Below are 27,951 nucleotides of genomic sequence, written 5' to 3' on the forward strand. Positions count from 1 at the left end.
CGTCCGGGAGCGGCTCCGGGAGCGCCTCCCGCCGCCTCCGCCGGCCGGGCCGGGCCGGGGCCGCCATGGGGCGGCCGCTGTGAGCGCGGCGGCGGCGGGGCTGCGCCTCTCGCCCCGGCCGGGGCTCCCCTCCATTGTTCCCGGGAGCGGCGGCACCGCGCCGCCGCCGCCGCCCGCGGGGCTCCGGTGAGTAACGGCCGCCGGGGGGGCGGCACCGGCACCGGGACCGGGAGCGCGGGGCGTCGCTTTGTGCTCCGCGGGGCGGGCGCGGGGGGCGCGATCGGGGGACGGGGCTCCGTCGCGGCCGAACCCCCCCAGATTCGCCCTGTCCCCCGTGCCGGGGCGGCTCCGGTTTGGGGGACCTGGGGGTTTGCGGACGGCGGGGCGGGGCGGGGGTCGGGGGCCCCGGTGTGCCGCCCCCGGTGTGCAGCCGCTCGGCGGGCGGCAGTTTGGGAAGGCTGCGAGTCTGACCCCGTCCAGCGGCCGAGCCGAGGCTGGACCCCCCCGCACAGCCCCGGCCCTGAGACCCCTCCCGGCGCCGGGGGAGCCCGGCGAGGGTCAGAGGCCGGTTTCCGAGTCGTTGCTTGGTCCCGTATTCACGAAAAGTTCCTGAGCGGGAGCCTCGCGGCTTCCAGAAAAAGATGGAGAAGGAGCTGGGTTTAGTTGTGTTTCGGATTTGGAATCCCGGGGCGTTCAGCCGTCACCGGGGATGGAGGCGCTGGAATAACGCCGTCCCGGAGCTGGGGTTTCCCTTTGTGTGTCCAGGCTGGTGGGGCTCCGGGAGCCGCCGCATCCCAGCGCCGTGCCGGGCTCTGGGAGCCGCTCGTCCGCCCGCGGCGAAGGCGCCGGGAGTGCGGGGAGGCGGCGGCGACACCTGCGATGGCGGGTGACCGCTGGGCCGGTGCGGTGGCCCTCGGCACCGGGAGGGTTTGCTTGCAGAGGGTTTTTGGTTGTGGCGTTTGTGGGTTCTGGGGCCAGGAGCCGCGGAGGTGGCCGCTGGCCTCGTGCGGGGACGCAGCGGAGCGTGTCGTGTTCAGGTGACGCCGAGGAGCTCCGCGGCCACCTCGCTGCTCCTTCTCCGCCCGGATTCGCTGAGTCGCTGCCCCGTGTCCCGGGTCACGGCTGGCCGGGGCAGGTCCCTTCCCGGCGATGTTTAAACGCGAACGGCGCGGCGAACCCACCGGCTGGCGGGGGTGAACGGACGGGCTCGGAGCCCCTGCCAGGTCCCGGCCGGAGGGAAACCGGGATTGCGCGCAGGCGGAGGCGGTGGTTTGCTCCGGCTGGAGCTCTCCGGGTGCCGACCAGCTGGATGCCAGCACAGAGGAGCGGGGCGCAGGGGCAGCCCCCCCGCGCAGCCCAGGGACGCCGCAGGAGCGTGGGCCCCGCAGCCCCCTGCTCTGGCTAGCAGCCATCTTCCCCTCTCAGGAGCACTTCCTCCCTTAATCCCTGTGCTGGCTGGCATGCACTGCTGCCTTTTCCTTGTGTTGCTCCGAGAGGATTAAAATAAATCGCCCCCGCTCCGGCGGGGTGCAGGCAGGAGCGGTGCCGGGCCAGGGCAGCCGGCGGGAGCATCGTCTGGGCTTTTCCACGCGCGAGCTGCTGCCTGGGCCATGTGGGAGGGGGCCTGGGTCCCTTTCAGGTGTGAACTGGAGCTCCCTCTTTATTTACCACCTAAAACCGTAACCTGAAGCGGGAGCTGTATTGCCTCCATCCCCAGCTGGTGCCTCCCGGTGCTCTAGCCCCCCAGGCCCTGGCTGCTGGAAGCTCATCCCATCCCGGCAATCCGACTTTCTGCCCCTTTGTGACCTGCTGCTTCTGGGCACGAAGGCAAATGTGTGTCCTTCCCCTCCCAGCGGCTTTCCCTGGAGGAGCAGAATGTAGTGAAAGCCCCAGCCAGCTCCCTCTCAGGCTGGACAACGGGCCTCTGCCCCTTCCAGGGGATGGCAGGCTGTGGTCGTGTCCCAGTGTCACCGTCCTTGACCAGTCCACTTCCAGTGCAGTCGGGGGGACCAGCCCAGTGCAGACTTTGGGATACCAGTGGTTGCTCTGTAGATCTGAGAATCGAGCCCTCGATTTTCACACCTGAGTGTGAGGATGCTTCTAGAACTGAGCTGGTTTAATGGAGATCTGTGGGTGACGCTGGACCTTTCCCTGTCCTTCCTGCCCTGTGTGCCAGGGTCTCCCACCACCAGATGCCCACAGCTCGATGCCAGAGATGCCCCCAGTAGCCCTAAGTCCTGGTGGCCAACTGGGAAGGGTTAATGTGCTCTGTATGCTGCACAGTTGGATATTTATTTTTCCAAGCGTGTGTCTGCTTTAAGCATTATAGTTTTTCCCTACAGTTCCATTTGCAGTTGTGTTTGCTTTTTATTTCAGCAAATACTTGGTTCCTGACCTGAGCCGCAGGCTGGGGCACGGAGCACTGGGCAAGGGGAAGGCTTCGCTCCTGTCGCCCACGGATTGTGCCTTTGGCATGTCCTTCCTCCCCAAGGGCGCCTGGAGGGCTGCTTGTGTTGAGCCTCAGAGGAAAACGAGTCTCCTTTCTGTGTTTTGGAGCTGGAGGGCATCTCTGCCCAGCAGGGTGGTCAGCTGGGAGTCACCACATCCCCCCTTGAGGGACGGGTGACCCTGGCTGGGCGCAGCCCCCCAGCGCAGGCTCCTGACGCTGTGCAGACCCGGGAGCTGAGCTCAGACTCTTCTCCCTGCTGGATTTGGCCTCTCCCTGTGTTTTTCCTGCCTGCTCTGCATTACCCACTGGCTGCTGGCACTGAGGCACCCCGGACACTCTGATGTGGTGGATGCCACAGGCCAGCTCTGCTCCAACGGGGAGGCAGAGGCCGAGGGGCCAGAGCCCCCCCAGCCTCACCCAGCCCATGGCAGCAGCCACCCCCCCTCACATCCAGCACTGTGGGCACACAGGGATCAGACTGGGGCTCCTCTGTGGATGTCACAGCATCACGGGGCTCTGAGCCCCACGTGCCCCAGCTGGGCACTCTGCTCCAGCACTGGCTCCTGCGTTTGGCACCTCAGATGCATTCCAGGGATGAGCCATGGGACGGGAAGGGGCTTCCCTGCTCAGAACCACTCAGCTAAGAACCATGGGGTGCAGCTGCTGTCCAAGTGGGAAGGTCCTGTCTGTGCCGTGTCCCTGGGACAGCTCAGCCCTGTGACTCAGGGCCGTGGGAGACACCAGGGGTGAGAGTGCAGCCCTTGGGGTCCCTGAGGACGGCAGGGGGACAGTTAAACGAGGCTCCTCGTGGACATACCGGCGTGCAAAGGCAGTGTGAGAGCATTTTCCCTGGCGCACGGGGGAGCTTGTGCCCCCAGGGGGTGCACGGGTGGGCACAGGGGTGGGCACAGGGGTGTCCGTCACCACTCTGAAATAGCTCCGTGGGTGTAATGGCCGCTAGTAATTGCAGTCTTGGAGGCAGGTCTCTGAGAGGCATTTAGCCCTGGCTCCTCTCTTACTGCTTCCATTTTTAGTTGTTTGAATCCACCCCGGAGCAGTAAATTGCAGTGTGCTGGGGCCACGGGGAGCGGGGATGGTGCCCGGCAGGAGCCAGAGACCAGCCCTGCCCGAGCTGCCATCCTCCCGAGCAAATGGTTTCCTGTTGGGATTTATATAAAAGCTGTATAAACACAGAGAAGAGCCATGTTTGCACAGGTAGGAGCACTCTCCCCACTTCCTCACCTCCTTCCCGAGTGGGCACCAAGGAGCCACAAGGGCAGGTGTCTTGGGGCTTCCCAGTCTCCCCTTCTCCCTTGGGAAGGAGGAAAGGGTCTGTGCTGCCCCTTCAGCATCTCTGAGCACTGGGATTCCCTCAGGTGCTGCTGAGCCTGTCTGGGGAGAGCAGGCAGGAAGCTGGGATTGCTCCCCGTGGTCAGGATGTGTCCTGGTCCTGCTGCCTTCAAGCAAAGCCGTGGCTGCTGCCCCCTCCCTTGCTGCCCAGGGAAGCCAACCATCGTCAGTGTGCTCCCGCTGAGTCCTGGCACACTTCCCTCTGTCCTTCCCTCCTTTCTTCCCTCCCTCCCTCCCAGTGACCCTCTAGCCACAGACAGCTCTGCGCTGCCGAGCGATCCCTACGCCATGGAAATATGCTGCTGTCAAGGCCCTGAATCAGCTGGAAGGCGCCTGCTCTGAGGTGTATCGGAGAAGGGCTCTGCTGTGCACGAGCCAGCACTGACTCATTTTTCAGGAACTGGAGGCACTGGGCTCCCCTCCATCCCTCCATCCCTCCCTCCCTCCATCCCTCCCCTCGGCACAGGGCCGGCTCGGGAGGCCCACGCAGACACTCCGCATTAGGGCATGTTCCGGGGAGCATGTGCTGTCGATAAACAAAGCCACTGAGAGACACAAAATAATTTCCAGAAATACCAAGGACTTTTTTTTTTTTCCCCTCCCTCAAAGAATTCCACCTCCCCCTTTCCAAACCCTGATAAATCCTGAGCATTCAATAACTGTTTCCAAGCACTGCCCGGCACCTGGGAGCGCTGGTGTTGGAGATAACGCCGGTGTTTGCTGGGTGCCCTTTTTGCTGTCTGACTCCTTGTGTCAATAGTTTGGCTCCCAAATACTCCTCTGCTGGCTGCAGGCAGAGCTGTTGGGCAGGGAGGAGGCAGCCAGAGCCCCCAGGCCTGCACCCTGGCTGGGCTTCCTTGGGGTGTGGAGGCTGTTTGGGGGATCTGAGCCCTTTGGGGCTGGTGGCTGCTCGGCCCATCCGTTGGGAAAAGCCGGCGCTCTGGGCACAGGGTCTCGCTCTCACGCTGGAGCGAGAGAGGCGGCGGCCAGAGCTCCACGGGCTGAGTGCGTGGGGAGGATGAGTAGCGGTTTATTACTCACTACGATTATTACTCACTGGTTTTAACAGCGTGCACTTCAGCCCGACGCCGTACGGCAAAGGGAAGCGCCCGTTCACGCGGCAGGTTGGGAACGGGAGCGGCACGGCGCGCGGCCCTCGGGAGGGGAACCGGGTGAGCTTGGGATGCTTGACAGGGGCTGCGGGGCCCGGGGGCACAGCTGCACCCCAGGAGGGGCCTGGGGGGAGGGCTTTGGGGATGGTGTTGTCCTGTCCACACCCCGGTCCTTGCGCTTCCCCCGTGGCTCCCGCCGCCAGCAGCGCCCTGGCTGGGGCCGCGCGGGTTGTGCAACGGGCTGGGCAGGGTCTCGCCGCGAGCGCTTCGGCAGAGCCCGGCGGGACCATCAGCGGGTGTCGGGACCTCGTCCCAGGCTGCTGCCGAGGTGCAGATGTGGCGCGGGGGTGGAGCACAGGGGCTTGTTCCCATCCACTCGGCTGGGAACAGTTGGCCGGGGGCGGTCGGACTCTGGCTCCAGCATCCCCCTGGAACGTGTCTTGGCAGAGCTCTGTGATCCTGGCATGGTGGGAAGGAGGGATGGTCAGTGGGAAGGAGGGATGAGGGCCCTGGAGGGCACATCCCTGCGGCACCCTGAACCGGGATCAGGCTCTGCTGAGTCTCCCTGTGCCAGCACTCGCCTCCAAAGCTGCCCTGCACGGAGCATTCCCTGGGAAGGGCATGGGGACCTGAGGGAATGGGTGGGCTGGAGAACCCAGCGTGAGAGCTGGCAGGGATGAGAGTGAGTTGCAGAATTGGCAGTGGAAGAAGGGGGATTTCTCCCCAAACAGTCACTCCAAAAACAGCTGTTGGTGGAAAGAGATTGGCCACAGCTGGCTGACCCTCCAGCTCCAGAAAGGCCTTTCCGTGGGGGTGGCTGCTGTGTGCCCTATAGATCCTATAGGGAATGGAGGAGGTTGGGGTTTGCAGTGGGATCTGCTTTGCTGGGGTGCACAGTGGCAGGGACAACGTCAGAGTTTGGTCTGGATATGGGATTTCCCACAGCAAAGCTGTGGATCAACAGCTGATGAAGTGCAGGAAGAGGAGAGGAGGAATCTCCCTTTCTTTAACCGGCATTAATGTTCCTCCCTCCATTCTGGGAAATTCTGCTGCGTGCGATTCTGCCTCGCCAGCGCTTTCTGCTCTCGACACATCAACGCTTTTACGCAGGGAAACATAACCCTGCCAGTCAGTGCCGGGTCACGTCAGGCTGCTGAGGGGTCTGTGGGGACCTGCCACCACGGTCCGGGGACATCCCATGATCCAGGGACATCCCACAATCCAGGGACATCCCATGATCCAGGGACATCCCATGAACAAGGGACATCCCGCCGTTCCGGCTGGATGCTGGAGGAGTGTCACCTGTGGTGGCGAGTGCGTCCCACCGCGCAGCCGTGCCTGGATGTGGTGGGATGTGGGGGAGCCCCTCGCCCTGCCCTGACTCTGCTTTCCTCCCTCACAGCTCGGAGGGGCTGACGGCCCGCTGGAGACCCGCCCCGCGCCCGCCCGGGGCCAGCCCGGGGTCCCCATGGAGTGGGAGTCGTGGAGCGCAGTCGCCGAGCAGTAGCTGCAGCAGTGGGATGTTTACCTGGCGGTGCCTCATCCTTTGGGCTGTGCTGGTCGCAGCCGCGCTCTCCGCTGCCCGGCCGGCCCCCAGCCTGCCCGACCAAGGTAAGAGGGACACAGAGGGACACAGAGGGACACAGAGGGACACACCGATGCGCCGCGGCCGCGCCGGGAGCCCCCGCTCCCTCGTCCTTCGTGAGACAGGGGCCCGTCTCCCTGCGGCAGAGGCAGAGGCTGGCACGTGGTCCAGCCGTGGGGGCACCAGCACGTCCCTGGTGCCACTTGCAGTGCCACCCAGCTGCCTGGGAGCTGGTGCCCGTGGGGACATGGCACTTGTCCTCAGGCCAGTTTGTATGGGCACAGAAGCGGGCTTGCTGCTCCAGCAGTGCCTGGGGACATTTTAAAGCTGGAGAAGAATTGTGGCAAACCCTGACCTGTTGGTTTGGAGAAGGATACAGAGCCCTGGGGGCTGTGTCCCTGCCCAGGGGCACTCCATGTCACAGCACAGGGGTGCCTGGCACAGCTCCAGGGCACCTCGAGGCACAGTGGATGGGCCGAGGGAGTTGCCTGGCCCTGGGGAGAGTGGGCCCCGGCAGAGAGCCCTGCTCTGGTGTGTCAGAGCCTTGGCCTTCCCCTTGGTGAGGCAGAGAATAACCAGACCCGGCTGCGCCGCGCGGGACTTCGACTTGCTGCCTTTTGGTTCTAATTACCCAAGAATGTCTGGTCTGTGGGCACTGCTTTGCTTTTTAAGACTCACTCCCCCTTCCTCCTTTCTCCCACCAGGACCCTGAGAGGCAGATTGCTGGTGCAGCCAGCATGGGCACAGTGGCCCGTGGTGCCCCGGGGTCCTCTCAGGGCTCGGGGTGGGAGCTGGCACCGGCGAGTGGTCCGTGCTGCAGCTGCACCAGCCTCGGTGAGGGGTGACTGGGTGATGCCATGGGGCTGGGGTTGGTGCCTCTGGTCGGAGCGGGGAGTACCCTGTGAGGTGACACCACAGGAGACAGCCTGAGTGGTCCTGGGGAGCTGCAGCTCCAGAGAGGAGCCTTCTCTCACATGGACCATTGCTGAGATTTTTCCACTGGCGTGCCTCCTCCCCACGTCTGTAAACAATGCGGCTGACAGTGGTAAACATGTTTTTCTCAGGAGATTGCTCTTCCTGGAAGAGGTTTCCTGGTGGTGTTTGGGGTAAGGATGGCTCTGTGCTGCTGGTAGAGCAGCACTGGCAGCCCCAACCCCAGCTGTGGTGCTGGGAAAGGTGTTGGGGAGTTCAGACCCAGGGCTGATTGAGCAGAGGTGGGTTTTGGGGTGCCTGAGGAGCCCTGCAGCCCCTGGAGAGTTTGGTAGCAGCATCAGGCTGTGACAGTGGAGGAGGAGAGGTTGGAGAGGAGGGAGCTGGTTCCTCACCAGCCTCATGCCAGGGCTAACAATAACCTCTGGAAACGTTTCCCGACATGGTTCTCACCAGGGCGGCCCAATTAGTGCCACAGCAGGAGCCCGGCTGGGGCAGAGTCCGTCCCTTGGCTCCGGGGCTGGCTGGTGGGAACAAAATGTTCCCAGCAGGACATGTGGGATGGGAAGAGCCGGTGCTGGGCCAGGACCTGCAGCCGGGGCCGGGCCGCCAGCACCTCGCAGGAGCAGGCTCCCACTCGGCCCCGCGGGTTTTGGGGTTCCATGGGATGGGGATGGGGCTCAGCTCCCCTGCTGAGGGGTGTTGTGTCCCGGGGGCCGAGCTCTCTGTCCTTCCCCTACATCCCTGTGGCTCCCCAGTATCCCCCCATCTCCTCGGGGGCAGCGGCGGCCGCGCTCGGTCCCCTCTGTGGCAGAGGCAGCAGCTTTCCCGGACTTTGTTCTGCATGTTTATAGGGTTTCAGTTTACTCCCAGTTCTGAGGCAGCTAAGCTCCCTTCTCAGGGAGGAGTAATCCCCCGCGCCCGGCCAGCGGCCCTGGCCTCGCGCAGAGGGGGGTTTCAGCCCTGGCTCCCCGCTCCTCGTGGCATGGGAGGGGATTTGGGAGCTCTGCTTGTCGTGGGCTCGCTCCCAGTACCAGAAAATCTGGAGCAAATAAAATATTAATGGGCACTTACTGCATTTTATAGTTACCTAAATTTGGAGGTGGTGAAAAACCCCTGGTTAAGGGGAAAAGCCAAGAAATTTCCGTGCGCAGCCTCCGTCCCTCCCTCGCACAAAGCTGCTCTTTGTCTCCAGGTTAAATAGAAACCTGCAGAAAATTGCTGAGGGTTTTTTTCCCCTCTCTCCTTGTCTGCCATTGTCCTGGCTGCTGCTCAGGCATCTCCTCGCTCGGGTCTGCCTCAGCCCTGCCGGGGGTGCCGAGCGGCCGAGCAGATTTTTGTGGGGAGCCATGTCCTGGGGCAGGGGGGTCCTGCCCTGGGCAGCTGGTTCTGGGGGACACTGAGTCCCGAAGGCACCCCCCTGGTGCAGCAGATACTTTCCCAGGGAGTGCATTTGCACTCCAAAGCACAGGGGTTTGGCTGCAGCCCCCTCCCCGGGGGCCGGGGGGCTGCCCCATTTCCCGGGGCCGCCGTCCGCCCAGCTGGCCACAGGCTTAACCTCCCCCTGCCCATCTGCAGGGCCGGCGGGGGCCCTGCATCCCGGGGCTTTGTTGTCCCTGGCTCGTCCAGGGGGGTCTCTCTCTGGGCCCTGCAGGAGCCAGAAGTTAGGGTGAGCAGCGTGCTCAGCCCGGGCAGCTTGGGGGACCCAGCAGGCAGCGCCTCAAAGGTCCTTGGCTCGTCCCTGCTGCTCCCTGGGAGCACTGCTGGCCCTTGGCTCTGACCCCCTCCCCATTTCTCTGCTGTCCCATCCCCTCCCTGTTTTTACAGCTCTCTGTGTCTCCCACCCTGTGCCCCAGGGAGCCCCAGAGGATCCAGTTTGGGTCCTGGGGATCCCTTGGAGCAGCTGACTCCTTGCTGGAGCCCCACAAGCAGCCCGAGGATTCCCTGCCAAGCCTGCAGCCTCCTGCACTTCTGCTGTTGATGGCAGCAGCCCAGGACTGTTCCCGGAGCTCGGGGGGCCCAGCAGCCCCCCCAGACCCCTATTGCTGCAGCCACCCCATCCCAGCTCCCCGGGCATCGCTGTGTCCTCCAGGGCATGGGGCTGCTGCCGTCCCCTCCCAGCCTGCCGGGCCGACATTGTTCCCTCCTCCCGCCTTTCCACTCGGATGGTGTCACTCCAGCCCTTAATTGAGGAGGAAAAAAGGAAATATGAGTCTTTGGGAAAAGCAGCTACACTGTGCCAGAGCCTGGGCTGTGGAGCTGCCCCAGGGGGAGTGGAGCCACACTGGGGGCTCAGGGGGATCCCCGTGAGTCTGGGGGCTGTTGAGCCCCCCATGTGTGACTGCTCAGGGCTGTGCAGGAGGGATGCAGGGAGAGGAACAGAGACTCAGCTCTGGTGGTGAGCCAGGGCCCAGACAAAGCCAGCCAAAATCTGTGTGGATTGGGATGTTCACTTGTGACCCTCATCCGTCCTGTGCCTGGGGAGAGCTGATGGGGGCTGTTGGTGCCCCAAGCTGCTGCTCCCAGGGCTCTGAGCTGCCGCAGAGCTCTGAGCATGGCCAGGGGGTCCTGGGGGGAAAGGGGTGGGTTTATCCTGACAGCTTTGCGAACTCCCAACACGCTTGTTAATTAAGTGCTGCTTCATTTGCTGTGCAGGCTGGGAGAGCAGGGGGGCCTGGAGCAGGACATAAATCCCCCTCTCCCTGTGGAGGAAGCAGCCGGGGACTGGAGGGTGCAGAGAAGCCCATGGCCTTCTGGGCTGGCTTGGACAGGAGGAGCCAAGGGGTGCCCTGAGCACCCCAAGAAGAGCCACGGGTGGCTTGAGCTCCTGATGCTCATCTGTTGGCATCTCCCTGCTGCAGCCTTTCCCCGGAGCAGGAGATCCAGGGATATGCATGGCCCTGGGAGCAGCTGGAGTGCTGGGATGTTGCCCCTCGGGACATGCCCCCGGCACAGCCCGGGCTGGGGGGGACACGGCAGGGCGAGGAGCTTTTTAAATCAAAAAGAAGCCAATCCCCAAGTCCCGGTAAGCGCTTCCTGTTGGGATTAGCGGGGCTGCCGGGCATGTGTGTGCTTTTTCTTCAGGAAATACCTTCGGAAAGCCCCGCTGGGGTCTCCAGGGCAACCGGCGCCCGCGGCCCCGCGCCCCCCGCCCGCATTGTCCCCGCGCCGCTTTGTTGGCCCCTTTATTGCCATCGTCACCATCGCCGTGGCCGCACTGCCTGTGGCTCCCGCTGCTCGGGGGGTGCACGGGCAGCACGGAGAGTGGAGGGGGGGTCGGTGAATCTCTGTGGTTCCTCTCCCCGCGGCTGCTGTCGCGGGTCCCCGTCCCCGCCGTCTCCATCCCCGCCGTCCTCATCCCCACCGTCCCCGCCATCCCCATCGGGGGCCAGCCCTGGGGAGCCGGTGACAGTTATATGCACTCGGTGACACTCTCCATCTGGCCGACGCTCGCCGGGCTCGGCTCCGCTCTCGATTCCATTTCAAAGGTGGAATAAAGTAATAAACCTGCAGCGGCCGCCCCGGCCGTGGCAGCTGGGGGGGCTCGTGGAGGCACTGCCAGCCAGAGCTGCCCCTCACCTTGCTGGGCACCTTGGGGCCTCCTGTCCCTGCCGTAGCAGGGTGGGACAGAGCTCTGCCTGTGGGTCCGAGACACTGCTGTTTGTTTTCTCTCCTCGCTGTTGCCTTCTTTGCTCAACGGGGCCATGAGCACCCCCACAGCTCCTGGCTGGGGTGGGGACTCCCACCCACTGACCTTTGTGCGGTGCCGGCAGCACCCGGAGCCTTCCCGAGCCCTGGGGAGGAGAGCCAAGCGTTTGTCTGGCTGATTAACCTTCGGAGAAGCACCCGTGCAGGGCTGGCTGGTGCCTGGAGGGAGCAGCTGGCCAGGGTGGGCTCTGCCGTGGGCTGTGCCAGGGGCTGCACCTGGTGCCGTGGCTTAGGTTACAGAGAAGCAGAACGTGAGACAGGGACGCTTCGGGCCGATGGAGTCCAGCGATCAAACGGGCTCACCCTGGAGCTGGAGTGGAGGCCACGCCGGTACCACAGCTCACGCCGCCGGTGCTCCCGTGTCCCCGGTGTCCCTGCTGCCATCCAGGCTGCCCGGTGCCATCCGTGCCGTCCCGTGGCCACAATGCTGTCTGCCTGCCAGGGCCGCAGCACCGTCCAAGCCCTGCTCCCACCGGGAGGCTGAGGGAACCTGGACATGCTCATTAGCCTGTGAATTCCTTCCCAGGCCGTTCCCACCATGCCGCGTTTTCCGCCTCATCCCGAGTGCCAGAGATGTGCCGTGGGTGACCCAAGGGCAGGGGCCTGCCTTGCCCTCTGCCTTCTCTCTCCGTCCATCACCTCCCAGTCGTGCTGGTGATGCAAACCAGCCCCTGGCTTGGTGGGGCTGGGGGAGGGAACGGGGGCTTTGGAAGGGTATCTGGCCACGTGCCGGCAGCCCCCGCCTGAGCTCCTCAGCCCAGTGGCCTGAAGGAGTGGTGGCACTTGCACGGGGTGCCAGGGGACCTGTGTGACGCCGTGCCCGTGGGAAGGGACCCGCCTGAGACACTGCCTCCCCGAGCCCTGGCATTGGGCTGAGATACCCCAAAATCTCTCCCCCTCCAAAGACCTTTTCCACCTCCAAGCCACCTCTTCCCACTCCACAGGTCCAGCTGAGGGGTGCTGGCAGAGCTCGGGGCTGGCAGGAGCAACCTCCCTGGTTTCCCTGCAGGGTTTTTCTGTTCCATAGGGAAGAAGTTTGTCGGTGCTTGGGTGTAAGGGGCAGAGCTGGGAGCAAGATAAGGGCAGATATGGCTGCAGCACCAGATTCGTGGTGGTTTGTGTTTTTGTGGCTGTTTATCACCCACTGACCTTGCTCTGTGTGAGGAGGGAGTTGGGACAGGCAGGAGGACGCGGCGTTACCCAGTCCCGGGGTGTTCAGACGGACAGGACGGGATGTCACTGCTGCTTTGTGAGCCTTGGGAGATGCCTGTGACTAATCACTTGAAACACAAATCAGAGCTTCGAGAAGTGCCTCTCCTGTGGGAGAAAATCAGGGAAAAACAGCATTGCAAAGCAAGGCCCTTCCCCCACCAGGGAAGGGTCTCCTGTTGGTCTTCCCCTTCCACATTAAAATGCTTTGTATCCTCTCATGGATGAATCTGGAGCCCTGGCTTTGGTATTCCAGCAGCTGAGGAAAGGGAGTTCTTCCCCATCCCACTGTTTTCCTTCAAGTGCTGAGCAAAAGAAAGAGGAGAAACTCTGGAGCCACTCAGGGATGTTTTCTCCATGAAGCTTCTCATCAGTCCAAGGCAAAGAGAAGTGGCCAGAAAGCAAAATGCAGGTCATGGTGCAGCGAATTGGAGTCTGGAGAACCGAGGTTTCATTTTTGGCTGTACAGAGTGGCTGGTGGGTGCAGGGAGGAGCAGGAAGGAGCTGCTGGTCCCGGCCCCACATCACCCACACACCTCAGCTCTGCTCCAGGGGATTTTGTGCCAGTAGAGACCCTGTGCCACTCTGCAGATGGCGGCCCAGAGAAAGCTGCTGCGTGGCTGTTTAGGGCACACATGCAAAGGAGGGAGCAGAGGCTATGCTTGTCTGGCTCGTTGGGCACTCAGAAGTCCTGGGGGGCTCAGACCTCAGGCCATGGATCAGCTGGAGCTTGAACACTTCCCGGCTGTTTCTGCCGCGTTTGTTGGGATTTTCTGGCCCTGTCTCTGGCCCCTGAGAGCAGCATCCACAGCAGTGCCCTGTGCCCCTTTGTGCTGCTCCTGCAGCATCCTGATGGCATCCAGCTGGCCGAGAACAACCGGACACACGTTACCGGAGAGGAGACAGAGCGGAGGAGTCGGGCTCCGGAGCTGTGCCCACCAGCCCGTGGGGCTCGGTCTGGGGTGATGCTCACACTGCATCACCCACGTCATCGTAGGGAGCCCCAGCAGAGCTGCAGCAGCCTGAGCCCTTCCTTGGGCCGTGGAATTTGAAGAGGTTGTTTGAAACCCAGCATCTGCCCCAAGCTTGGGACCAGGAGAGCCGCTCGCACACCGAGGGCCAGCGCTTGAGGACTGACCGGGGCCAGGACACATCAAGGCCAGGACAGACCAGGGCCAGGAGAGATGAGATCGCAGTGGAACGGAGAGAAAGGATCTTTGTGCTGCTCACACAAGTGTCGCCTCGGGGAGCAGCTGCAGCTCCCCTGCCCAGGAATGCTGTGGATGGGAACGCCGTGGCCGGCACCTGTCTGGCCAGAGCTCCCCTGGGCTGACCTTTCCCCCCTCACTCCCTGCCTTGCTGTCCTGCCGCAGCCCCCAGTCCCTGCCCTTCCAGCCCTGCCCCGCCGCTCTCTAACTGGGGCGAGGGTCCTGGTGCCATGGGGACCCTGGCCTGCTTTGCTGGCTGCCCGCTTGTGGTTGGGATCCTGGGACCCCTGCAAGGTGGCAGAGCCAATCAGGGATGTGGGATGCTCCTGGGAGAGGCTGGATCCTGCCCAAGCAGCCGGCACTGCCTAAGTTGTCTCAAGTTGCCTGTTTCTCCCCCATTGTGAAGGCCCTGCCCTGTCACGCTCCGAAGGAGCCGAGTGGGGTGAGGGCTTTGGAACTCTCCAGGCACCAAGTGGGTGCTGCTGCGGGGTGAAGCACTTGGTGCTGCTTGGGGTGCTTGCAGCCTCTGCCTCTGCCTCCCCTCTGCTCTGCTGCTGCCGCTGGCTCTGTCCCCTGGGTACTGGGGTCCCCAGTGCCACGGCAGGAGCATCCCAGCAGCGCATGTTGCCTCATTAACCCGGCTGCAGCAGCAGCAGCAGCAGCAGCAGCAGCAGCATGGTTTCCTTTGGTCTCTATTCCTTTTCTCCTTCTTTTTTTTTTTTCTCTCCTTCTCTCCCCTGACTCCTCCAGCTCTGCCCAAAGCAAAAATCGAAGTGGAGTCCTACTCGGCCCACCCCGGTGACCTCCTCCAGCTGCGCTGCCGGCTGCGGGATGACGTCCAGAGCATCAACTGGGTGCGCGACGGCGTCCAGCTGGCCGAGAACAACCGGACGCGCATTACCGGGGAGGAGGTAGAGGTCAGGGACGCGGTGCCCGAGGACTCGGGGCTCTATGCCTGCATGACCAACAGCCCCTCGGGGAGTGAGACCACCTACTTCTCCGTGAACGTCTCAGGTTTGTAGCAGCCCTGGCTGCGCAGGGAAGGGGCAGCCGCGGGGGCCGGGCTGTGGAGCGAGGAGCAGGCTGCCTCTGCACGGCCTGCACGCCCCGCCGGCCACACGCAGTGAGTTTGGGGCTGACCTGCGACTCGAGGGTGCCTGGAGGAGTTTCCAGCGCGGTGCCGTGGCTGCTTGGCCACTGCAGTGTGGGGAGAAGCGGCCGGAGGTCGTCGTGTGTTTGTCTGCACGGGACTGGGGGGCTGCGGGGCCACCCCAGGGGGGGCACGCGCTGGGTGGGAGCCACAGCCTGTGTCGGTGCTGATGGAGTGTGAGGCTGGAGAGGGAGGAACGCTGGAGCTGGGGAGGTGTTCGCCGAGGCTGGGGCATTTCTGTGCCTGTGGGGTCTCAGCTGCCGCCCCAGGGGGGTTGGTGGACACGGGGTGAGGAGCTCCGAAATCACTTCTATCAGCAAATTGCTTCACTGTGCCCATGGCTGTGGGCACTGGGATGGTGGCACTGTTGGCCCTGGTTGTGCTGGGGGTGTGCAGAGCGTTCCCCCAGGATCCCCGTGCCCCCACTGGGCATCAGCAACTCCCTGCCTTGGCCACCCCACTGGGCACAGCTCCCGGCCACCCACCCACCATGCTCTGGTCCCCACCAGCCCCGCTCACAAAGGTGCACAGATGTTCAGCGGGGCCATCTCTTCTCTTGCAGACGCGCTGCCCTCTGCGGAGGATGATGATGACGAAGATGATTCCTCGTCGGAGGAGAAGGAGGCAGATAACACCAAGCCAAACCGTACGTGTGTGGGGTTTGCCCTGTGCCAGGGCGAGGGGAGGCTGGGCACACGTGAGCAGTGCCCGGGGGTGGAGACAGGCAGGTGAGGATGGGCAGGGGCTGCCTGAGCCAGCCCGGCCAGCAGTGGTGAGGGTGCAGTGCAGGGTGCAGGTCTGGGTGCACTGGGTGAAGCAGCCAGGGCAGAGCAAGGGGACAGGCCAACACGGCTTCATTGGGGCCACTGCTGCTGCAGCCACGGGAGCTGAGCACGCACCCTGCAAGGAAAGGGCTGCTGTGACTCATGGATAATGCCCAATGTCCTGGAGCTCCCCTCCCTACCGGACCCAGGCTTGACTGCTGGCATCTCTCTGGATTCCTGGCTCAGCCCTGCCCTGGGCATCCCTGGGGTTACACCCGGGACTGGAGGCTGGTGGGTTTGGCCGTACTGAGCCCCCACTCTGCTCCCCAGAGGCCATTGCTCCGTACTGGACCTATCCTGAGAAGATGGAGAAGAAGCTCCACGCTGTCCCTGCCGCCAAAACGGTGAAATTCAAGTGTCCCTCGAGCGGGACACCCAACCCCACGTTGCGCTGGCTGAAGAACGGCAAAGAGTTCAAACCTGACCACCGCATCGGGGGGTACAAGGTACTGGGGGGGAATGGGATGGGGGGGAACAGCCTCTGCACCTCCAGGGCTGGGGGGCTTGCAGGGAGGGGGAGGACTGGGAAGGGTCTCTGCAGCTTAAGAGGCACCGAGCCCCTGCCTGCGCCACCCCGGCGGGGGCAGATGGGCCCCTCTGACATTCCTGTTCCGGAGTGGCCCTACGGCAGTGGCCTGCTTCTGGGTCATGTTTGCACCAGCTCAGCCCTGGGGGAGGGAGCTCATGGGGGAGGGGGCTCGTGCTGAGGGAACCAGCCCGGCTCGGCCGCCTCTGCCTAATCCCCCCACCAAGGAGAGGGGTCTGGGTGTCCCTGGGAGCCCCGGGGTGGAGGAGCCCCTCCGTGCCCAGCAGTGGTTGGCAGGAGCTCTGCCAGCAGCCCAGAGGTGCCCCAGCCCACATTCAGGGGTCACATTGGCTCCCTGAGCTGGGGAGGGGGCTCAGTGCTGCTTCCCCAGCACCCACAGTTGGCCCAGGCTGCAGGTGCCACCCAGGTGGGAGGGGGGCTTGGCTCTCCCCTTCCCATGGCTCTGGTCCTGCAGTGGGGTGCAGAAGAGCCCTGGGGGGGTGACCAGCATGCTGGGACCCCCAAGTTTCTCTCCTCCCCAAGGGAGGGGGTGACCCTTGCAGCAGCTGTAGCCCAGGGACCTGTGGGTGACCCTACAAGGCACCAGAATCCTCTTTTTCCATCTCTCTTAGTTTTCAGGAGCAGGGCTGCAGCCTCCCTGAGGCTTGCACCCCTTGGGGGGTGTCTCCTTGGCTGAGACCCCTGAGCCAACCTGGGGTTGTGTGTCCACGATGTGCCACTGAGTTGCACAAGCAGCCGTGGCCATGCCAGGTGCCAGGGACAGCAGCAGGAATGCAGCCACGTCACGGCTCCCAGCTCCATGCAGAGTGTCCTGGGGAGGGATGCAGGCTCCCCATGGGATGGAGGCTCGTGGGTGGGGAGGAGAGAGGCTGCTGGCAGTGTGGTGGCTCCTGGCCCATGGCAGCCCATGCCCCGGATAGCTAATGGGGCTGAAATGCAGGACTGTGCAAACTGCCAGTTTCCAGCTGGGAGGGAGGAATGCAGCCCCACGGAGCAGGGCTCAGGGAGCTTTTGCCAAGAGGAGCCAGAGCCGAAGCTGGCAGAGACAGGGCTGGCTGTTGGAGAGCCTCTGGTGCCCCGTGGCCAGGGGGCCTGGGAGGTTCTCAGCCCAGCTGAGCTGCTGGGACCATCCCAGAGGAGACGTGCTGGGTCAGCAGCACTCACAGAGGACACACAGGCTGCACCCGCCCACTGACCAGCGTGGTGCCCACTGGCTGTGGGGAGCAGTGCAGGTCCGAGCCCCAGGGCCAGCCAGGGAAGCAGCTCTTCCCGGAGGAACAAAGCCAGTCTGTTCCCTGCTCCCACGGGGGCCGCTGCAGAGGGGTGTCCCCGCACACTGGGCGGACCCATCGCGCTCCCCTCCCAACATCTGCTTCCCGGAGCAGTTGGCTCCGTGGCCAGGCTGTCCCAGGACAGCTGGGAGCAATTACAGCCCTTCTGTGGGGAAGGGGAAAGGTGACCTCAAAGGGAGATTTATGTCCCGCCCGTGCCGGGGGCCGGGGCTGAGCCAGCTCTGACATGAGCGGGACCAGGGGCTCGTGTGCCCTGCACGTAACTGGCTCTGTCCTCCCCGTGCCCCCAGGTCCGCCAGGCGACCTGGAGCATCATCATGGACTCGGTGGTGCCATCTGATAAGGGCAACTACACCTGCATCGTGGAGAACAAGTACGGGAGCATCAACCACACCTACCAGCTGGATGTCGTGGGTGAGGAGCGCGGGGCTGGGGGGCTCACCCGTGTTTGGGGGGCTCACCCCCCAAACCTTCCCAAGCAGGAATGGGTGCTGCACCCTGGAGAGGCAGGGATGGGAGTGCTCACAGGGAAGGGGCTCACCCGCCATCCCTCTACCATCCCACCCCTGTGTCCACCTCTGTGGCACAGCAGGTCCACGAGCCATCCAGGCAGAGGGTTCACCTCATCCTGTTCTGGGGATTTTTAATTGTGGTGAAAATAATTTCATAGACCAGACAGAAACTTTTTTAATCGCCTTATTAGCCATAATTCCCAGCTGGGAAGGCTGGTCTGAGCAGTTCCACATGTGGAGCTGCTCTAAATGCCAGTAAATGAACCATTAAAAATGTGATTTAATTTGATTACACTGAGCAAACTGAAGGGAACAGTCAGCGAGGTGAACAAAGGGGTTTGTTAATGCTGACTCACCACAGTGGCAGCCGCTTTGTTAACGGCCGGGGCCCTCCCTAGGTTTGTTTGACCTCTGACCCCCCCAATAGGTGCCGATGTCCCTGTCCCCGTGCAGGGGTTTCACCTGTCCCTGTCCCTGGCTGCTCTCAGGGAGGGGATGCCATGGCTGTGCTGGGTGTGCCAGTGCCCACGTCCTGGGCGTGGCGGGCTGCAGGGTGCACCCGTGGGTGGGCAGGTGGGCACCCCAGACCCCGCTGTAAGGTGCCCCATGTCCCCGGTCCCGCAGAGCGCTCCCCGCACCGGCCCATCCTGCAGGCAGGGCTGCCTGCCAACAAGACCGTGGCCCTCGGCAGCAACGTGGAGTTTGTCTGCAAGGTCTACAGTGACCCCCAGCCACACATCCAGTGGCTGAAGCACATCGAGGTGAACGGCAGCAAGATTGGCCCCGACAACCTGCCCTACGTGCAGATCCTGAAGGTAAAGCCACGCGCCGGGCGGCCCCGGCTGCAGCCCCCGGCTCGCCCGTCCCCGGGGCAGGAGCGGGGCAGTGGCAGCCACGTGGATGGGCCAGAAGAGCCCCCTGGGGCTAAGGACCACTGGCCTTGGGGCAGCTGGAGCCCCAGAGCTGTCACCAGCCTGCCAGGGTGCACCAGAGCATCACAGGGTGAAGGGCAGGGAGGGCTGCCCCAGGGAGAGAGCACGGAGCTGGAGCTGGGAGCTGAGCCCTGGATCATCCCAGTGAGAGCAGCTCCCTCTGCCCCCAGCTCAGCAGGCAAACTGGCTGCTGGTCTGACTGATGTCCCTGCTGTGGCAGGGGGTCAGACTGCGTGGCCTCTTAAGATCCCTTCCAACCCAAACCATTCTGTGATTCCATGCAGCCATCCACAGCTGTGCCTTTGACCCCTGTGGAGCAGGGGGGAGCAGGGTTACACCCCCATGCCCGTCTGTGTCCCCTGTTCCTCCCGTGGCTCCCTGTGTGCAGCCCCATCCCTCCCAGCTGGCCGTGGGTACCGGGGGGAGCAGCCCCTGTGCTGATTGATGCTGTCGGTGCTGCCATTCCTGAGCACATCCATGTGACTCCATGTTGTTGGTCTGTTCCAGCACTCGGGGATTAATAGCTCTGATGCGGAGGTGCTGACCCTGTATAATGTGACAGAGGCGGAGAGCGGGGAGTATGTTTGTAAGGTTTCCAATTATATTGGCGAGGCCAACCAGTCTGCGTGGCTCACTGTCACCAGGCCCCTGGCCACAGGTAATCGGAAGGACGCCCGGCGGGTGCTTCCTTGGACCGTCGCTCCCCGGCGGTGGAAAACAAAACCCTGGGCTCTCTGGTTTCTGCTGTGTTTCTGGTGCAACAACCATGGAAAAATACCCAGCGGGGCCGGCTGGGCTTTGTGCTCTGTGTGTGTGTCCTGGTGTCTCTGCTGTGTCCTGGTGTCTCTCCTGTGTCCCAGTGTCTCTCCTGTGTCCCAGTGTCTCTCCTGTGTGCTTCCCACCCTACTGTGCAGACACTGGTGCTGCTCAGGTGCCTGGTGGGTCAGGCACCAGCCAGGGCACCCCGTCTGCCTGGCTGGGGATCACACAGTGCTGTGCCCCCAGCTGTGCTGCTCTCCTGTCTCCATGGTCCCGTTTCCATCCTCCTGTCTCCATCCTACCATCTCCGCCTTACTGCCTCCATGCTTCCATCTCTGCCCTCCCATCTCCATCCTCCTGCCTCTGCCCTCCCATCCCCATCCTCGTCCTCGTCCCCGTGTCACCGAGCCAGCCGGCCGGCTCTGCCTGGGCTGATTTCTCCATGCAGCCCATCGCCAGCATGTTCGGATGGGCAGGACACTCAGTTTGGTGAAGGGTTTTAACCAGCATCTCCGTAGGTCCACCGGGATGAGTGGTCATCCCGAGGGTCTCTCTAGCAGGTCTGCAGTGGTCTCTGTCTGCTCCCCGGGGGTCTGGCAAATGAGACTGGGCTCTCCCTCCTCTCTGGCCTCCTTCCCAGAAGATCTCATGTGGTTTGCTTCTCCGTTTTTTGCTTCCATTTTTCCCTCCAGACGGCTGGTGTTAACACGACAGACAAAGAAATGGAAGTCCTTCACTTAAGGAATGTCTCATTTGAGGATGCTGGGGAGTATACATGTTTGGCGGGTAATTCTATTGGGATCTCCCATCACTCTGCATGGTTGACAGTTCTCGAAGGTATATACTCCTCTTCCTCTCCCTTTCCTCCCTCCTTTCCAACGTATGCATTGCGGTCCGGGAGAGAGCACTTCCCAGCCCCTGCCCCCCAGAGTGGGTCAGCACAGATGCTGCAGGGCTGCTCTGCAGCTGGAGCGGGACGGGCAGTGTCCCCCCCACTCTCTACCCACCTCCACCCCAGTTGTTTGCCCCCTGCTCTCTCCCTGGCCCAGGCAATGCATACCTGGGGAACTTTAACCAGGGGCTGCTCCGCCGGGGCAGGACGGTCCCGCAGCCCCGGGGCCAGGCCAGCCCTGCCCGCACAGGGGGCACTGAGCAGGGTTTGGGGGACTGGCAGCACTGCCTGCGGGGGCCTGGCCTTGCCCTGTGGTGCGGGGCCGTGCAGGGCTGTGTGTGCTTGCGCCCTGGGGACGGCTGCCCCATCCCCATTGATGCTGCTCCTCTGCATCAATGCACGGACCAAAGCCGGATAACAGCAGCGGGAAAGTTTTTGTGGTGCTGTTCACTGCTCACTGCTTGCCAGCCAAAAACTTTCCCTGTTATCAGCCACTGCTTTGTCAGCCGGGTGTGCCCAGAGGTGGGGCAGGAATCTTCAGCTCCCTCTTACACCTCTCTCTGAGGCTCTGCTCTTTGGGGGGGTCAGGCTGGGGGTGCTGCAGGGGGTGCAGGGGCAGCCCCCGCCCTGCTGGATTCACCACGAGCCCTGGCACGTGGCTGCAGGCTCTGAGCTGCTCATGGCTCCAACACCACCTCAGCCACCAAGGCAGGGTCTGCAGGTCCCTCCTCCCCGCCATCCCACGGTCCCACAGCAGGTCACTGCCACTGGAGGTGCCACTGGCTGCTCTGCCCTGAGCTCTCCCCAGTACTTACTGGTAATGCCTGGACTCCTGCAGCCCCGGGCACTGCCAGACACTCCCCTTCATCCCACTGTGTGCAGGGAAAGCCCAGACCCCAAGGGACCTGCAGCTCTGAGCATGGGCAGAGTGTAGCAGCACTGACAGGGACCTGTCCATGCAGGTGCCCGTAGTGCCACATCCCTGTGGGGTGACTTCATGACTGTCTCAGTTGGCCCCATCCCACCCCTGGAGCCTGTGGATGCAGTGGAGGCATTGCTTGGCCTTGGGGATGAGGAGCTGGGGGGTGCAACAGTGCCTTCCCTGCCAGGGTGGGTGGGCAGCCCGCAGTCCCTGCTGCACCGAGGTCCCCACCAAGCGTGGGGAGGAGCCGGGGGCTCCCCCAGTGCTGCTCCTGGGCCCTGGGGGCTGGTGGGTGCTTAACGAACACCCTGTTCATGCTGAACCAGCTATTGAAGACACCCCAGCCATGATGACATCCCCCTTCTACCTGGAGATCATCATCTACTGCATCGGGGCCTTCCTCATCTCCTGCATGGTGGTGACCATCATCATCTACAAGTTGAAGAGCACCACCAAGAAGACGGACTTCAACAGCCAGCTGGCCGTGCACAAGCTGGCCAAGAGCATCCCCCTGCGCAGACAGGTAACAGAAAGTAGAGAGGGGGTTTGTTTGTACCTACTGCCCCTCCTGGAGCCCAGCCCTTCCCGGGGGATCTGGGGGAGGAGGGACGGGGAGACCTGGGACCACCTCGCCTTGCTGCACGTGCAGCCCTCTCCAGGCCTGTGCCCATCCATGGCATGGGATGGGCACTGCCCAGGCTGTGCCTCCAATGGCAACACAGTGAGTGGGGAGGCCACACATCCCCTTCGCCTCCCCCCTCAGCAGGGCTCGTGAGGAGAACCAGGAGAATTTACAACAGTTCAAGGTTTGAGCAGAGCGGGGTCATTAAACACACTGAGGAGCCCGGGGAGCTCCTGGGCCGTGCATTTTGGGTACACCGTGATGCAGATTAATTAAAAAACACATAGTCCAGGTCCCAGGTGGGAGCCCCCCCACAGGCAGGGGGCAGGGGTGGGTGCAAAGGCTCCCATCAGCATCTCCCCCGCGGCGGGGGCAGCCGGCTGCGGCCGTGGGCACTGCGTGAAGGTAACCCACGGTCCCACTGCAGGTGTCGGCCGACTCCAGCTCCTCCATGAACTCGGGCGTGATGCTGGTGCGGCCCTCCCGGCTCTCCTCCAGCGGCACCCCCATGCTGGCCGGCGTCTCCGAGTACGAGCTCCCCGAGGACCCGCGCTGGGAGCTGCCCCGGGACAGGTGAGGGGCAGCCCTGCCCCGGGTGGGAGCTGGGTGAGGGTGGTGGTGCCGATGCCGGTGACCGACCCGCTCCCCCCACACCGGGGTCTCCTCCCGGCAGGCTGATCCTGGGCAAGCCCCTGGGAGAAGGGTGCTTCGGGCAGGTGGTGCTGGCAGAAGCCATTGGCCTCGACAAGGACAAGCCCAACCGGGTGACCAAGGTGGCTGTGAAGATGCTCAAGTGTAAGTGGGGGTTCTGGCGCGGTGCTGGAGCCCTGGCTGGTGCTGGGGGTGTGCAACGGGGGGGTACCCTGCCTGGTCCCCCCTGACCACTGCTCTATCCACTTTAGCCGACGCCACAGAGAAGGACTTGTCTGACCTCATCTCTGAGATGGAGATGATGAAAATGATTGGCAAGCACAAGAACATCATCAACCTGCTGGGAGCCTGCACGCAGGACGGTGAGGGTGTGCAAACGGGATGGGGGTGTCCCCTCTGCCACCCCTCCAGCCACATCCATCCGCTGAGAGGGGCTGGCCTGGCACCTGTGGGGTCATGAGCCCCCACTCTGTGTTCCAGCCTCTCATCCCTCCATCCCCCCAGGACCCCTCTATGTGATCGTGGAGTACGCCAGCAAGGGCAACCTGCGGGAGTACCTGCAAGCCCGGCGGCCCCCGGGCATGGAGTACTGCTACAACCCCGCCCGTGTCCCCGAGGAGCAGCTCTCCTTCAAGGACCTGGTCTCCTGCGCCTACCAGGTGGCCCGGGGCATGGAGTACCTGGCCTCCAAGAAGGTGAGGAGCTCCTGGGGGGCTGTGGCGGGATGAGGAGCCCGGCAGCTGGGCCTGGGGGGATGCACACTCCCCTCCCTGCCCCGTCCATCCTGGGGAACCGCCCGGGGGTGTCGGGGACGCGCTGACGGCCCCGCGCTCGCTCAGTGCATCCACAGGGACCTGGCGGCCAGGAACGTGCTGGTGACGGAGGACAACGTGATGAAGATCGCGGACTTCGGGCTGGCCCGCGACATCCACCACATCGATTACTACAAGAAGACGACAAATGTGAGGGCTGGGCCAGGGGGGTCCTGCTGGGGTGGGGGTGCCAGGGGTGCCCCAAGCGGCGCTGGGAATGCGATGGGCGTGCAGGGCTGCCCCCTGCCCCAGACCCCCCCACGCTTGGGTGGCACGGAGCCAATGGGGGGTTCTGTGTCCCAGGGTCGCCTGCCGGTGAAGTGGATGGCCCCCGAAGCCCTCTTTGACCGAATCTACACCCACCAGAGCGATGTGTGAGTAGTGCCCGCCGGGGAAGTGCACGGATGGGGTTCGTCTTAGTTTGATGAAATTATGATTAGCGTCAGCCGACCAAATATTTCGAATCCAGACTGTATTTGGTGCTGGCACTCGTCTGTCCTGCAGAGCAAATTGAAACTGTGGGTTCCTGTCCCTCCCAGCAAACCGGCCTCTAAGTGTACCCAGACTGGGGCCCTGTGGGGTGTCAGCCCCCCCGGAGCTGGTGCCCCAGTGTCCACCCTGTGTTCCCAGGTGGTCCTTCGGGGTGCTGCTGTGGGAGATCTTCACGCTGGGCGGGTCTCCCTACCCCGGTGTGCCTGTCGAGGAGCTTTTCAAGCTGCTGAAGGAAGGTCACAGGATGGACAAGCCCAGCAACTGCACCAACGAGCTGTGAGTGCAGCACTGGGATGGGCAAGAGGGAGGACACTGGCACCCCAACACTCCCTGCCCAGCTGGGACTGGTGAGGCAGGGTTGGAAGTCTCTGGGTGCCACTGCCTGACCCAGGGCACAGGCTGGGGCATGGAGGGGGACAACCAGATGTTTGGATCTACAATCCCAGCAATTCCCAGCCCTGCAAAACCATCAGCCCGATCTGTTTGCAATAATCAGCATCTCCCTCCATTATCCCATGGCAGGAGGGAATCCCAGCACAGGGACCAGCCCAGGCCATGTCCGTCCTCCTCTCCAGACAGCCCCTTGCAAGGGCAGCTGGGGGGATTCCCTTCCTTCCCCACAGGAGATTACCCTAAATCCTGGGATAGCATCCTCCCTGGCCGTGGGTCCCAGCCTGGGTGCAGGGGTCTGTTCCTGGGTGTTCCTCTCCCATGGGTGGGGTCCCCTTCTGCTGGCCCCATGCTCAGCTCTTGCCCTCACAGGTACATGATGATGAGGGATTGCTGGCACGCTGTGCCTTCCCAGAGACCCACCTTCAAGCAGCTGGTAGAAGACCTGGACAGGATTGTGGCCATGACCTCCAACCAGGTAGGAGAAGTGGCACCCACAGGCCCCCACCAGCACCCACCCCATGCGGGGCGGGGGCTCCCTGGGGGCTCCCTGGGGGCTGCCCAGTCCCCTCCTGAGCCCGTGGTCGGGGTTTGTCCCCCCCAGGAGTACCTGGACCTCTCCATGCCGCTGGATCAGTATTCCCCCGGCTTCCCGGACACCCGCAGCTCCACCTGCTCCTCGGGAGAGGACTCTGTGTTTTCCCACGACCCTCTCCCGGACGAGCCGTGCCTTCCCAAGTTCCCCCCTCAGCACACCAACGGTGGACTGAAGCGACACTGAGGGTGGCACTGGTGGTGGGACCGGGCCGTGCCGTGCCGTGCCGTGCCACGCTGTGCCAAACCCTGCCCTGCCGTGCCTGTGGACGCTGCCTGCGCAGTCTGGTTGTGCTGAGCTGTTGCAGAAGGGGTTCAGAGACACCTGTAGCATCTCATGTAACCAAAACCACCCACCTCCTGCCAGCTTCTCCTGCCGCCTCATGTCAGCTCTCCGCAGCCTAAAGGGTCCGTTCCGGTGTTTTTTATGGCGTTTCCTCCCTTTTTTTTTTAAAAACCTCTTTTCCATGAATTCTGTGCTTGAATATTCCCACTTGGTTGAGCTGAAATCGCCTGCCACTGGGGGCAGTGCCTGGTTGGGGAGCCAGACGGGCATCCCGGGATGGCACATCCTGGCAGGGCACGGAGAGCCCAGGGCTGGTCTGCGACTGGGAGAACTTGCTGAGCTGGGAGCAGCACCAGGTTCCTGTGGCTGTGGAAGCCGGGGAGCCTCGGTGTGCTGGGAACCTTGGGGTACCCAGAGTCCTGGTGTGCCCAGAGCCCTGGTGTGCCAGGAGCCCTGGTGTGCCAGGAGCCTTGGTGTGCCAGAAACTTCGGTGTGCCAGGATCCTGGCTGGCTGGGGCTCCCTCCCTGCCCAGGATGATCCGGGGCTGGTCAGCAGGCACATCACCCAGCACTGCTCAGAGACAGCCACATCCACCCGTGCTGAACCCAGAGTCCTGTGTACATAACAAAAAATATGTATAAATATGAATATATATTTACATGTCTTTTTAAAAGGGTTGTTACCAGAGATATACCAGTTTGGTAGGAAGGTACTAGTGGCTGGTAGATATCAGTTGCTATAAAAAAAAAAAAAATTCATATATTTTGCTACTTTTGCTGGTTTTATTTTTTTAAATTATGTTCTAAACCTATTTCAGTTTAGGTCCCTCGATAAGAATTGCTGCTGCTGCTTCAGTTTTATATGGGGTTGTATTAAACAATAATAATAACGTGTCGATGCCTTTTGGGAATCCGTTGTCATTACGTGCCTGGCCTCGCCCTGGCCCCCCCTGTGTCCCCCCTGCTCCCTCTGGTGGGGCTGGGGCCGGGCAGTGCCCGTGGCACCATATTGGTGTGTGGGGACAGTGCCCTGGGGAGGGGCTGCAGCCCCTGCCTGGCCCTCAGCTGCCTCTGGGGAGGGACAGGGGGACGCAGGTCACGCTGTGCCCCAGCCAGGGGACGTGCACCCCATGCAGCCCCCACTCCCCCAGCGGTGCCAGCCAGTGCCTTACCAGCACCCGGGGAGTGGCCTCATCCCAGCTCTGCCCTTCTGTGCCCCCCAGATCTGTCCCAGTGCCTGGCAGGACAGGGTATCTCCCTGGCCAGGGCAGCCCCTCACCAGGGCAGGGGCCACGTTTACCCCTTCCCTCCCCGTCACCGGCGTGGGGACGCCGGAGCCAGGCCGCTGTTACTTGAAAAGTTTATTTTGCCTTTGTATGGAGAAATATTATTTGTTGTAAACTCTTCTGTAATGAATCTGGAATTCTTGTAATTATTAAAGACTTTAACCGCGACTTTGCTGGCCACGGCCCGTCCCTGGGGGGCGGTGGGGAGGGGGCTCTCGGGGCTCTGTGTGCTCAAGCTCATCCAAGCAGCAGTTTGGGAAGGTGACATTCAGGGAGCAGCCTGGATGGCGGCTGGTTTTGTAGGAATTCTGCTTTTCTGGGCTCCAACACTCCCCCTACAAATGCTTTAGCATCCTGCACCCCACAAACTGCTGGGGGCAGGGTCCAGGCAGGGGTGGGGGGGGAGGTTCACCAAAGAGGGGGTGGGGGTGAGGGGTTGCCAGCCCCTCCCGAGCCCTTAAATGGTTAAGCTGAAGCAGCTGCAGCATCCCTGGCCTCCCCGGCCTTTTTAAATGCGTCTGCTTGTTGCTATTTCCCGGTGTAAATTAAATCGATCAGCTGCGCCCTGCCCACCCCCCCACTTTAAATTAAGTAGAGCTTTTAATCAAGTGATTTATGTTGAATTTGCAGCCCGGGATTAAACTCGCGGCCCGGGCGGGGGGAGTGGGGCTGGGGGGCTCCATAAATCACTGTTCTCTCTGGGACTGGCTTGGCGAGGCACGGGGAGAGCTGGAGCTCATGTTTACATCATCCCAAACTGCTGCTCTCACCATCTCCTGCTCATTTCCTGGGGTTACCAGGAGGGCAATTAAATATGATAATAAGCAGAGTGGTTGCAGCAGCACTGCTGGTGCTCGCTGTGGGCTCGGGAAGGGGCACGTGCAGCCAGGTGTTCTCTGTGTCCCATGGGGATGTGGGGACACAGGCATGGATGGTCCCCGGGGTGCTGCACTGGCTGGCACCCAGCTGAAACCCTGGAGGCTGATGGGACAGGACTGCCTGGATGCTGGATCCCAGCAGGGAGAATCAGCTCCTCTTTGCTTTCCTGGTAAGGCATCCTCTCCATGTGGGCAATCCAGGAGAGGGACATACCCCAAAGCTGGCATCAGCACCCCGCAGGTCCCACTCAGGGCTGTGGAAGACCTGCAGGACCAAAGCCACCCCCAGCACTGCTGGGTCCCTGCCCAGTGGGTGCCTGCAGCCCTTCCAGCACTGCCAGGCACCAGGCTCTCCCCTTAGGAGGTGGGTGGGATGGGGTCCCTTGGGAAATGACCCCAAAGCAATGGGGGATCCAGAGGCACTGCCTGTGGGACTTGCCCCCTCCCCTGAGTGGATGGGGGGTGTTGGGCACTGGTGGCTGCCGAGCACTTGGCCCACCCCGTTTGGCTCTCGCAGCAGGTCCTTTGTCTCCTCCACTCCTCGCCTTCCTCTTTCTCT

General features: G+C 62.8%; 1 protein-coding gene across 7 annotated transcripts; it reads left to right on the forward strand.

Moving 5' to 3' along the window:
* FGFR1 (fibroblast growth factor receptor 1) lies at positions 1-26,695 on the forward strand. Of its 7 annotated transcripts, none has more exons than XM_051811999.1 (18): positions 1-186; positions 6,314-6,522; positions 14,302-14,565; positions 15,264-15,347; positions 15,796-15,971; positions 17,655-17,778; positions 18,501-18,691; positions 20,260-20,404; positions 21,708-21,910; positions 22,431-22,576; positions 22,677-22,798; positions 22,906-23,022; positions 23,159-23,349; positions 23,494-23,616; positions 23,770-23,840; positions 24,097-24,234; positions 24,721-24,826; positions 24,953-26,695. In XM_051811999.1, exons 2-18 carry the CDS (start codon positions 6,432-6,434, stop codon positions 25,127-25,129), a joined length of 2,469 nt encoding a protein of 822 aa, XP_051667959.1. In that variant the 5' UTR covers positions 1-186; positions 6,314-6,431; the 3' UTR covers positions 25,130-26,695. The 7 variants fall into 7 exon arrangements, with proteins under 7 accessions (XP_051667959.1, XP_051667953.1, XP_051667954.1 ...); XM_051811993.1 differs by having other exon boundaries at positions 75-186; positions 22,906-23,016; XM_051811994.1 differs by having other exon boundaries at positions 75-186; positions 21,708-21,904.
* Positions 26,696-27,951: the final 1,256 nt, after the last annotated feature.

Source organism: Manacus candei, unplaced genomic scaffold (genome assembly GCF_025592945.1).
Source record: "Manacus candei isolate 608988 ecotype Guabito, Panama unplaced genomic scaffold, ASM2559294v1 h1tg000084l, whole genome shotgun sequence".
Taxonomy (NCBI): Eukaryota; Metazoa; Chordata; class Aves; order Passeriformes; family Pipridae; genus Manacus; species Manacus candei.